This window comes from Salmo trutta, chromosome 8, assembly GCF_901001165.1.
Source record: "Salmo trutta chromosome 8, fSalTru1.1, whole genome shotgun sequence".
NCBI lineage: Eukaryota > Metazoa > Chordata > Actinopteri > Salmoniformes > Salmonidae > Salmo > Salmo trutta.
This window is the reverse complement of record NC_042964.1, coordinates 17,446,787-17,459,221: the sequence shown is the minus strand read 5'-3', so window position 1 is coordinate 17,459,221 and position 12,435 is coordinate 17,446,787. Positions and strand designations below refer to the sequence as shown.

At 41.9% G+C, this 12,435-nt stretch overlaps 1 protein-coding gene across 1 annotated transcript; it reads right to left on the bottom strand.

Moving 5' to 3' along the window:
- Positions 1–6,587: 6,587 nt before the first annotated feature.
- Positions 6,588–8,703, bottom strand: LOC115198326 (uncharacterized). Its single transcript, XM_029760218.1, has 6 exons — positions 8,650–8,703; positions 8,133–8,495; positions 7,655–8,005; positions 7,248–7,364; positions 7,045–7,094; positions 6,588–6,884 (listed from the first exon to the last, which is right to left on the bottom strand). The coding sequence occupies exons 1-6, from the start codon at positions 8,687–8,689 to the stop codon at positions 6,753–6,755; spliced, it is 1,053 nt and encodes a 350-aa protein (XP_029616078.1). The 5' UTR covers positions 8,690–8,703; the 3' UTR covers positions 6,588–6,752.
- Positions 8,704–12,435: the final 3,732 nt, after the last annotated feature.

Below are 12,435 nucleotides of genomic sequence, written 5' to 3'. Positions count from 1 at the left end.
GGGTGGAGCATTACTGTGAGGGTATATGGGGGAAACACCTACAGAATGAAAGTCAGTCTTATCCCTGTCATTCATGTACTAACTCAAGTTTAGGCTACTAGCTGAGCGTTTGGTATGGGTGTACCTCGGTGGGTAGGCCTCTTCACTGTAGCTTAGTGTACATTGATACAATTTCTGCTTTAAACTCTGTAAAGAAATTATTGCAGTTTGAATTAATTAAACCTATGACCTTTTAAGTGGCAAGATACAGGCAAGATGGCATACAGTATATAAGTGGACTTTGATGCTAATTGTCATGGTTGTGAACAACATTGAAAGAAAGAGAGAAAACAGAGTGACACCACATAGACATCCTGCTGAAAACCACATAGAGACACAGGGTGTGTAAAAGGCCAGCAGGCCTGTCCAAAGCGTAGAGACGGACTTGTTTTGTGCTCACAGCAGACCACAGTGTGCAGGTACCTGTGAACATCTCGCTGTGTCGGTGCATGAACGGGTGGGTTTAGCATTTCTCAGTAGGTTGGTTCTGCAGAAGCACTCTGCACACATTTATACAAACATACTGTATGTACAGAACACAGGAGAAGGGACAAGTCTATTTTAGTCAGTATCAGTTGTTTAATATATCAGTGTATATTTATTAATGCTAAAAGTAGCAACATAAGCAGAGATTTCAGAAGAGCAGTTTAATCTACTGATATACACTACCAGTCAAAGGTTTGGACACACACACTCATTCAAGGGTTTTTCTTTATTTTTTACTATTTTCTACATTGTAGAATAATAATGAACACATAAAACTATGAAATAACACATATGGAATCATGTAGTAACCAAAATATTTTTGATTCTTCAAAGTAGCCACCCTTTGCCTTGATGACAGCTTTGCAGACTCTTGGCATTCTCTCAACTAGCTTCACCTGGAATGATTTTCCAACTGTCTTGAAGGAGTTCCCACACAAGTTGAGCACTTGTTGGCTGCTTTTCCTTTCCGGTTCTTATGAATGTCCATCTTGGTCCCGTTCCCAAACAGTATCTCCCCACAGCACTGTAGTAAGTCCCAGCATCAGAAAGGCCGAGGATCGTCTTGGGGAGGTTGTATACACAGCTCTGTGGAGGAGACCCAGTCTCAGAGCTCTTCTCACACTGATCACTCCTGTCTCAATGGGTGAAAATGATTCCTGAGCAGGATTATCCTGAGCCATGTCTGAACCAATAGACACTGTGTTTTCCGACACAGGTCTCAGTGTGTATTGTACAGTTCAGAGTCACAGAGTCACCTGGCTGGACTGACTCAGACAAAGGCTCAGACAAAGTACAACAGACAAAGTACAACAGACATGCTGTTGGACTACATCTGAAAAGAGTGACAGATTAATATTATGGTCTGTAAATTGTATTGTCCTGCTAGATTTATTTACAATTACAATATACAATTTATAATGTATATTTAGAATTTCATGGATGCAAAATGAATATCCAAAATCTAGAACTAAATTGTAGGTTACCTTTGACTTTGCCCACTTCAATAGCAGCATAGTAGTATGTAGTTGAGTCCCCTAACTGACTTGTCTAATTAAATACATTTTAAATAAAAATAAATAAACTGTGTCTTGGATTGTCACGGCTGTCATAGAGAAGGGACCAAAGTGCAGCGTGTTTGTAGTTCCACATTTGATTTAATCTGTGAAACTTTGCAATACATAAATAAACTGAATCAACAAAACAAACCGTGACACAGAGGAGAAACAAACACTACTCAAAAATAATCACCCACAAAACTAAACTACTTAATATGACAAAACTACTTAAATATGATCTCCAATTAGAGACAACAAGGACAAGCTGCCTCCAATTGGAGATCATCCCAAACAAACCAACATAGAAATACAAAAACTAGAACCTAAGAACATAGAAATAAAAAACATAGAAAACACAAAACACCCCCTGTCACGCCCTGACCTACTCTACCATAGAAAATAACATCTTACTATGGTCAGGACGTGACAGTACCCCCCCATAGGTGCGGACTCCGACCGCACCTAAACACAACAACAAACCCCCCCCCCAAAAAAAACAAAAAAAAACAAAAGGGAGGGTAGGGTGGGTAACTCCTGGCTATGGCGGCTCTAGTGCATTCCACATAACCTTATCCTCCAGCGGATCCTCCAGCAGAGGAGGCGGCTCCGGTTCAGGGCATAAACCCCGCTCCACCCGCTGATCCCTCTGCTTCAGTACCACCGGACTGTAGATCATCGCCGGAGGCTCTAGGCTGCGGGCCGTCTCAGGAAGTTCCGGGCTGCGGGCCGTCTCAGGAGGTTCCGGGCTGCGGGCCGTCTCAGGAGGTTCCGGGCTGCGGGCCGTCTCAGGAGGTTCCGGGCTGCGGGCCGTCTCAGGAGGTTCCGGGCTGCGGGCCGTCTCAGGAGGTTCCGGGATGCGGGCCGTCTCAGGAGGTTCCGGGCTGCGGGCCGTCTCAGGAGGTTCCGGGCTGCGGGCCTTCTCACGAGGTTCCGGGCTGCGGGCCCTCTCAGGAGGTTCCGGGCTGCGGGCCGTCTCACGAGGTTCCGGGATGGGGAGCGTCTCAGGAGGTTCCTGGCTGGGCACCGTCTCAGGAGGTTCCGGACTGGGGACCGTCTCAGGAGGTTCCAGACTGGGGACTGTCTCAGGAGGTTCCAGACTGGGGACTGTCGCAACAGGCTCCATGCCATAGATCGTCACTGTAGGCTCCGCGCCATGAATCATCCCTACAGGCTTCTTGCCATGGATTATTCCTACAAGCTCCGGGCCATGGATCATCTCTACAGGCTTCGTGCCATGGATCATCCCTACAGGCTTCGGACCATGAATCATCACTGGAGGCTTCTTACGTGGAGCCGGAACTGGTCTCACCGGACTGGGGAACGTCGCTGGAGGCTCCGGACTGGAGGATGTTGCCGGAAGCTCTGGACTGGGAAGACACACTGGAGGCCTGATGCGTGGTGCTGGCATAGGTGGCGCCAGACTGGTAACACGCACCTCACGGTATGCACGAGGAGTTGGCTCAGGTCTCCAACCTGACTCTGCCAATCTCCTCGTGTGCCCCCCACCAAAAAGATTTTGCCGCGCTCTTGCTGCCTCCACCTGTTCCCCTGGGAGGCGCTCTTCTCCTGCCCCTAAATCCTCCAAAGCCCTGGATATACTCCTCCTTGTCTCTTCAAATGTCCACAGGTCCATATCACGCTGCTTGGTCCCTTGGTGGTGGGTGATTCTGTCACGGCTGTCGTAGAGAGGGGACCAAAGTGCAGCGTGTTTGTAGTTCCACATTTTATTTAATCTGTGAAACTTTGCAATGCATAAATAAACTGAATCAACAAAACAACAAACCGTGACACAGAGGAGAAACAAACACTACTCAAAAATAATCACCCACAAAACCCAGGAAGAAAAACCCCTACTAAAGTATGATCTCCAATTAGAGACAACGAGGATCAGCTGCCTCCAACTGGAGATCATCCCAAACAAACCAACATAGAAATACAAAAACTAGAACCCAAGAACTTAGAAATAGAAAACATAGAAAAACACAAAACACTCCCTGTCACGCCCTGACCTACTCTACCAAAGAAAATAGCATCTTACTATGGTCAGCACGTGACATGGATATGGTCAGGTTAAAGCTGTCAACTCGTCTCTTCACACTCAGATGTTTAGTCCCAGTTAAGTCCTTGGTAAAGTTATATAACTTACACATTTATTTGAGAATTAGAAATATCATCATCAGTGACACCATCTTTGAATATAAAATATTGAGTGGAGAAAGTCTACCCATGTATACAACACCTCAACAATGGGATAATGGGTGATTGGTTGAACTGGACCCAATCTTCTTTGTTGATGCCTCATTCAGAAGACCATGGTCTTGTGGTCAATTGCAACCTACAGAGTCACACAGTCTACTGGCTGGACTCACTGAGACACCGGGTGCTGTAAAATGCAAGTAATTGTCTTGAAGGTTTTACTTGTTTGGTGGTTTGTGGTTTTCTCACCTCTCTGGACAGCCCTGGGTCAAAATAGTAGGCAATTTGCTTTCTCACCTCGCTGGAGAAACCTGGGTCAAAATAGTAGGCTATTTGTTTTCTCACCTGTCTGGACAGCCCTGGGTCAAAATAGTAGACTATTTGTTTTCTCACCTATCTGGACAGCCCTGGGTCAAAATAGTAGACTATTTGTTTTCTCACCTGTCTGGACAGCCCTGGGTCAAAATAGTAGACTATTTGTTTTCTCACCTGTCTGGACAGCCCTGGGTCAAAATAGTAGACTATTTGTTTTCTCACCTGTCTGGACAGCCCTGGGTCAAAATAGTAGACTATTTGTTTTCTCACCTGTCTGGACAGCCCTGGGTCAAAATAGTAGACTATTTGTTTTTTCACTCTTACTTTAGTTGGACTTTATTTATTTTTTCTCCATTGCAGAAGACAACCAAAATCAAATGTACCTATAGTATTTGAAGGAAAACTATTCTTATTTTGAACAGGCCATTCAACAGTTACTGTACTCCCGGAGGGCTGCTATACATTGAACATGTCTTGTCTTGTCTAGCGGTTATGAGCATTGGGACAGTAACCAAAACGTCGCTGGTTCGAATCCCCAAGCTGACTGGGTGAAAAATCTGTGGATGTGCCCTTGCGCAAGGCTCTTAACCCTACTTAATCCAGTAAGTTGGTCTGGATAAGAGCATCTTCTAAATGACTAACATGTAAATGTATAAGGGTGACCAGGGGTAGAGCAGTGGGAGTGAATATGGGATTAACACCTATTGAATGAAACAAGTCAATTCTATGTCAGTCTCATTCACAGAAACATGCATTAACTTTAGTGTAACACCTGTGAGTGCATCACTGATTGGACACCACAGCCTAATGTAACTAATACACATGACACACTTTATCCACTCTGTATCACTCTCTGGTAGGTGTTGTTCTCATAGGAGGCAATCTATCAGAAGGAGGATCCTCCTCTATTGGTCTCCTTACAGAGAACCCTGCAGTAGTCCTAGAACACTTGTCTGATTGAGAATGTACTAGTTCTCCCATGACATCATATTAAAATGACCCCTCACCCTGAGCCCATAGATGTAGAATAGATGGTTCTGTATTATGACATGAGATGCTTAACTTGGAGAGTTCAATAGAGTTCATTAGCAGTTCTTTGTGGTTTGTAACTGATTTCAGATAACTATTTAAATCTGAGTAAGTTTATAGAGAACTGGTTTGCTGTGACTGCAAGCTGTCAGTAGGAATATAAACAACAGTAACAAATGCGAAAACAACTGACTGACACCAGATAGACATCCTGCTGAAAACCACAGAGACACAGAGAGCAGGTAGGAGGGTCCTGTGTGTACAAAGCCAACAGGCCTGACCAAAGAATAGATATAGCCTCGTACTTCGAACAGACCGTAAGTACCTGTGAACTTGTTAGATGTGTGTGGGGGGATGTGGGTGTCACGCTATCAACTCGTCTAAAAGAAGGTCAAGACATTTCATTGGAGATATGACTTTAAAACAATAGGTTGTGTGCCTTACTTATGCAAAGACTCCCTGGAACTGAATTACAAAACTACACACTCAAACACATGAGTCATTGTCTTCATCATACAGATCACTCTACTACCTGTTTCATTTTGAGTGATTGTTGCTCCTTGTTACTAAGCTACACTTTATTATAACTATGTTGAGGTTAGTAGTAATGACCCAGTGATGATGACTGTCTGGCCTGTTTGGTAGCTGCTATTTAAATACGCTGGAAATGATTTCTAACATGTTATAGATGTGTAATAACTATATTACCTTGTTATAGATTCTTCATTGATACACATTGTCTTTTTTGGCATTTGTTTGACTGCGATTTCATCTAGACACATGCACTTTCACAGAAAGTTACGTTGTCAATGATACGTCATCAAATTTGTGGACATTTTGAACACTTCTACAAGTTGCTGCCAACTCTACTGTTGAGGCAGTTATGGGGACTTCCATGTTCACTGCTGCTCCCTGTTGAAAAAGAAATGGATTGCAGTTCTGCAAGGGGCACTTATACATATTCACATTTTGTCAATAGTTTGTGAAAACTGCTCAGTTACAATGTGAACATGGTCATATTTGAAATCAGTCTCTCAACCATATCAATTCTGTTCAAAGTATATTTAGCTAACAAATTTATTTTTTGTTCAGTCTTTTGTTATGGAGAGAGAATGTTGGGCTCTTAGTGACATGGATGCTGGTGGTTTTGATGGTGTGTGAAAAGTGAGTGTGGTGAGGACTGACGGTCATTGCTGGGGGTTAGAGTTGAGTTTACGTGAGTGGAAAATCTATTCAGGGCAGTCAGAACACCACATAGTGCTGTGATACAGGTTACAGCTAAAAAAAGACAGTTTGAGAGGCTAAAACACCAGCAATAGATACCTATTTACAGTTATTTTGCAACCAACCTTATGTTTTACAATGAGCATAGGCTTGATATGGTTGTTGCACACTGAATCTGTGGATGAAAGTGTTGTAGAAATGTAACGACAGAGGAAAATATGAATGAAAATCAAACAATTCCTCTCTATGAAAGCAGTTGAATGTTTTATTTGATCAAAATTGAACAACAGAATCAATGTAAAAAGAAGCTGTAAGTAATTGTAACTTACAATGAAAAAGCCACAGTCAAACATACAGTGTAGAAAACACAGAATCAATGCAAGTTATTAAAGAGGAAAAGTTTACATTTCAGTCAATGTTTTGGCGTCTCACACCAGAGTACACAGTGTCTGTCTCCATGGCGCTCCTCTGTCTCCCGGCCTTTGGTTTCTTGTAGACGACGTTCAGAGCGGCGTAATGGAGAGTATCAGGCTCTTGATCCTGGGAGGAATAACAAAAATGAAAATTCAAATATTTGGTATTATACTAAATACTGCGGTATAGTGAAACAATCCTCTAATAAAATACATATTTTCATATTTTGATTGAAGGAAAAACACATTGATTCAGCAACAGCTAAACAAGTGTTAGGTCAGGTTACCTGGTTATCATGACTGGGGACTGCAGGAGTACTTGGCTGAGGATGCATTCCTTTTAATCAAACACATTAATCAATACAATCATTATCATCATCATCCTACAATGAAGAGACTTTATGACCAATTTTGACCAAAACATGTCAAATAATGTAACTGTACCAACAATTGATAAGCATACTGTATCTTGCGCAGTATTATTGCTTACCTATGCACTTGCTCATCTTGTACAAAACACAAGTAAGGACAATGATGAGGAGGACACACAGACCCAACGCTACACCAAGGCAATACATGAACAGAAGATGGTCCTCCTTACAACCATCTGTGAAATATCAAATAGGGATCGAGACACTGAGACACTGAGGAATAAAGCTATGACAATGTTAGAGACACCAACAAGACTCGGCCTGATCTGAGAGTCAAACTTTCTTCTCTCATATACAAAGATATCTGAATTATGTAGAAAAACAATGATATCTTAATGACCTAGAAAAACAAAAGTATCTGAATGATATAGAAAAACAAAAGTATCCGAATGATATCTTGCCTGCAATCTAAAGAACTTTGATTATGTAGATTATTATAAAACAGAATGTCAGAGGTATCACATACAGTCAATGTCCAGCTGGGTCCCGTTGCCAAACAGTATCTCCCCACATGAAGCCACAGCACAGTAGTAAGTCCCAGCATCAGAGAGGCTGAGGTTCCTCTTGGGGAAGTTGTAGACACAGCTCTGTGTAGGAGACCCAGCCGCAGGTCTCTTCTCACACTGATCACTCCTGTCTCCATGTGTGTAAATGATTCCTGGATGGGATTCTCCTGAGCCATGTCTGAACCAATAGACACTGTGTTTTCCTAAACAGGTCTCAGTGTGTGTTGTACAGTTCAGAGTCACAGAGTCTCCTGGCTGGACGGATTCAGACACAGGCTGCTGGAGCACAGATATGCTGTTGGACTCTGAACCTGATGAGAGTGAGTAACTAAAGTAAGACTAAGGTGTGGGTGAAAAACATGAAAAGCCGCAGTTGTACAAACATACCAACATGCAGGGCTACACAATTTTTAATTGACGAAGCAAATGTTTAGCTACCTTTGACAATTAAAACAGTTCCCTCTCCATATGTGAGCTCATAGATGACTGTAGTGGAACAATAGTATGTAGCTGAGTCCCCTGGCTCTGTCTTGGATATGGTCAAGTTACAGCTGTAGTCTCCTCTCCTCACACCCAAACGTTTGGTCTTGGTAAAGTCCTTGATAAAGTTGTTGGAATAATATTGGCCAACATAAAGAGATGAAGTCATGTGGAGGGGTTTCTGTCCAAAACTCTGCTTGAACCAATGGAACCTGGTCACCGACACTTTCGGACAAAAGCAAGTGAGAGTCACAGTTCCTCCCAGCTCAGTAACCATCACAGGGGTTGGTTGGATTACGTTTGTTTTGGTAAAAGCACAAACTGTCAAAGCAAATAAACAAAATGGATCAAAGACAAAGACATGGATAAACCATTTTTACCCATTACAGAGAGAACATCCACTTAACTTATCATATTCAAACTACATACTACAAATGTTTAAAAAAGGAACTCAATTAAAATGTCTTACACTTACCCAAGTTGATGTAAAACATAAATACTTCTCTATTCATCATTGTGACATTAGTCCCTTCTGCACTGTATAGTGTGTGGGTCTGACAGTGGGACACTTTATATGCACCTTATATATGACGGCACTTTAGATGTACCCATCATACAGTAGGAGGGAACACTGAAACAAGAGATTTTATTGGCCGACGAGAATTCTAGAAGTGTGTCCTCTGGCTTACCATAGTCTAAGCTTCCTGGGAGTTACTTTTTAAGAAGACATTATAAAGTAAGTCAGAGTTACTGGATCACGCAGTCAAATATTTGCTTAATACAACTGTTTATTTTTTGAGAGAAATGAAAGATTTACTAAAATGATTTCTCTTTTGATGTTTGGACAGGAAACAGTGAACGATCTCTAGTGCTGCTAATACTACCGACCCCAACCCAGCCCAGCCCAAGGGTTACAGTAATCATCCATAATGTACATTTACCCACCACTGCATAGAAGCCACATTTCTGGCTCTTGATTTTCATCATCAACATTAAATACTGATATTAGTTATATGAGCAATAGCATTGAATAATATATATTTTTGGTGGCCTAATTTCAAACCTTTGTTTGTTTCCAATACCTTATTTTTTTCATGAAGGAAGAGGTAACAAACCAATTGAGATGACACTCAATCTGAATCTGCACTTTGTCCTCTTGTTGAATGTTTTAGGGTTCTTAAACGGTTTCAACTCGAGACCCAAATGAGAAATTGACTGTCCTCCCATGACCCAAATTCGACCTCCAACAACCCTAAATAAGAAGAAATAGTGTGTGATTATAGATGTATTCTCATAATTCAGGACCCATAGTTTATGAAACCCTGCACAGTTTAGGGTTTGGAAAATGCTTTTAGCTTGTGGTTTGTATTCTTGACATTGTACATCTAACTGAGAGGCAGGGGTCTGGTGTTTACCATCCAGATGAAGAGAGGTATGTAAAGAGGCAAAATAATTACAATTTAGCATTTACTGTTACTCTCAAGCGGGAAACCTTCACTCTTGTGCAGACATTTAGAAACGAAAGATGACAATTAGAAAATAAGCCACGGGAGTTTTTTGAGCGAGAATAAGGACAACTTTCGAGTAGTAAAACATGTATAAAAGCAACAGATACCATTAATAACAAGGGGCTAGAAGAGTCTTATATGGTGAGCTACCGAGTGGCTAGGACAGGCAAGCCACATACTATTGTAGAGGACTTAATTCTTCCTGCTGGGATCAAGCTTCCTGCCATCCAGGACCTATATACCAGGCGATGTCAGAGGAAGGCCCTATAAATTGCCAAAGACTCCAGCCACCCAAGTCATAGACTGTTCTCTCTGCTACCGCACGGCAAGTGGTACCGGAGCACCAAGTCTAGGTCCAAAAGCCTTCTAACAGCTTCTACCCCCAAGCCATAAGACTCCTTAACAGCCAAATGGCTACTCGGACTACTTGCATATACCCCGCCCCCTTTTTTTACGCTGCTACTACTCTCTGTTTATTATCTATGCATAGTCACATTACTCCTACCTACATGTACATATTACCTTCATTACCTCGACTAACCTGTACCCCAGCACATTGACTCGGTACCGGTACCCCTTGTTTTTAGCCTCGTAATTGTTATTTTCTTGTTGCTCTTTTATTTTTTTACTTTAGTTTATTTAGTAAATATTTTCTTACATTACATTTTTATTAAAACTGCATTGTTGGTTAAGGGCTTGTAAGTAAGCATTTCACAGTCTACACCTGTTGTATTCGGCGCATGTGACAAAAAAAACATTTGATTTGATTTGTACTAGACTGTCACCAGTTAAAAAGTAAACATTGGCTGTTGATTACATCACTCTTTTAACATGGTGGGGTCTCGAAAAATATTGGATATCAAAATGGGGTCACAGGACAAAAAAGTTTAGGAACAGCTGATTTAGGTTTGGTGGGGCTCATAGATGACCCCAAGGTTTCACCCTTCAGATGGATTATACATGTTCAAACTAACTATCCACCAGCCCTAAGCCTTAACCCCAGCCCTAGCCTAACTCTGACCATAGCACTTACCTCCGCCCTAACCCTAGTCCTAGCCCTAACCCTAGCCTGACTAAAGCTACAGTTACAAAGGTAGACAGGTCTTTTCAGGTGTTTTTGCGAAAAGTGGTGTAGCTGCAGTCCAATCTGGTGACTGGAGCGATCTGCTATGGGTTAGACTGTTTTGATTGATCGGTGTGTTTTTTTCATCAGTTTCTTACCACGCAGCTACCATACATTGAGCTACCAATACCGCAGGAGTTTGGACGTCTGTTTTGAAGCCAGAGCATGACTCTGAGACATATTTTACTGTTAGTTTTACACAAATAATTGTACATTTTCAGTTATGAAACTGACGATTGTTCATTTTTTATTAAAAGTACTGATGATGGGTGTACTGTTACTTCATGTGTTGTGTGTATGTGCTTACTGTGACTTTCACCCTGAAATTGGCTACTAGGTAGCTACTTCCCACACTGTTGCCAGACAGTAGTGCTTGGGGGAGCGAAGGGCACTGTTTTCCGGTGTTGTTGCCGGTAATTCCCTCCCCATTGAGTAATATACTGTATGTATGTATCTATCAAGGTGACATCTAGATTAATCAATATTAGTTTTGTGTATGCTGCTCTCCTACTTGAAATAAAATAATGATGGTAAAACATCGCCACATTAGCTACCGTCGCGACACGACCGTGATATAGCTTCCCACTAAGAAGCTCCTCAGGTCGGCAGGCACTTTGATACAACACCGGTGCACTGGTCGCCGGCTTATCGACTTGTCATTCAGTCCATTCAGCGAAACGGTCTTGAGTTCCAAAAACTCTGCCCAATTAGCTGATTCGCTCGCCCCATACTCCTGTCACCATATTAGGCTACAGCTACCGATAGTTGTTTTTAGCTCATAATCATAGCATGTAGATCTCTCTGGGTATAAGAGCTACTAACCCGGGGATTCCCAAACTGTTTTTGCCACAAACCCATGTAATCAAAGGTCAATTTTGCTGTTATAATTGGAGCTATGACAGTCTATTACAAATCAGTCTAACAGTACTTTTGACAGGTTTTCAATCTGAAGGAAGTTAGGTTTGAAGTGACTGAAATGCATCAGAAAGGCAATGGGAAGTTCAGATGATTACCAGGCAATAGTTTTGTATGATATTCTGTGTAGAAAAGAACATCATCATTAATTATGTTCTTTTTTCACCCAGTCTGAGTTAGTGCCTGGTCTTGTCCACTCTGTTCTGGCTTCCTGAGAGTATTATCCTCCTCTAATGGGGTCAAAATATTTTGTAGTTTCAACCATTCCAAAGATAGAGCCACATTTGTAGGAAGAAAACAGAAACAGCTCTATTTATGGTGTAGCCTCCTAGGTTTTGTATTCAAGTCAATGTACCCACAGGAGGACAGAAGCTAGTTTTCCTCCGGCTATACCATGGTGCTGCCCTACAGTGCTGCTGAGACTACTGTAGAACTTCATTGCAAAACAGTGTGTTTTAGTCAATTATTTGGTGAGGTGAATATAGTTGTAGTATTAGTATAGTTGTATGTAAAAAGGATAACTTATTTATTGTTTCATTATTTTATTTTTAATGAAATTCACTGAGTAGGATGGTCCTCCCCTTCCTCCTCTGAGGAGCCTCAACTGGTATACACATGATGGGGATCTATCTACAGAGGACAATGACAAAACTCTGTCTGGCCATCTCTCAGTTATTTGGAGCAGACAGAGCCCGCTGTAATAGTGCAAACTTAC

Coding starts and splice junctions, on each gene's coding strand:
- LOC115198326 (XM_029760218.1), bottom strand. CDS start 8,689: ATGATGAATAGAGAAGTATTTATGTTTTACATCAACTTGG. Junction 8,006..8,132: donor AACTGTTTTAATTGTCAAAG/GTAGCTAAACAT, acceptor CACTCTCATCAG/GTTCAGAGTCCAACAGCATA. Junction 7,365..7,654: donor GACCCAGCTGGACATTGACT/GTATGTGATACC, acceptor GATATTTCACAG/ATGGTTGTAAGGAGGACCAT.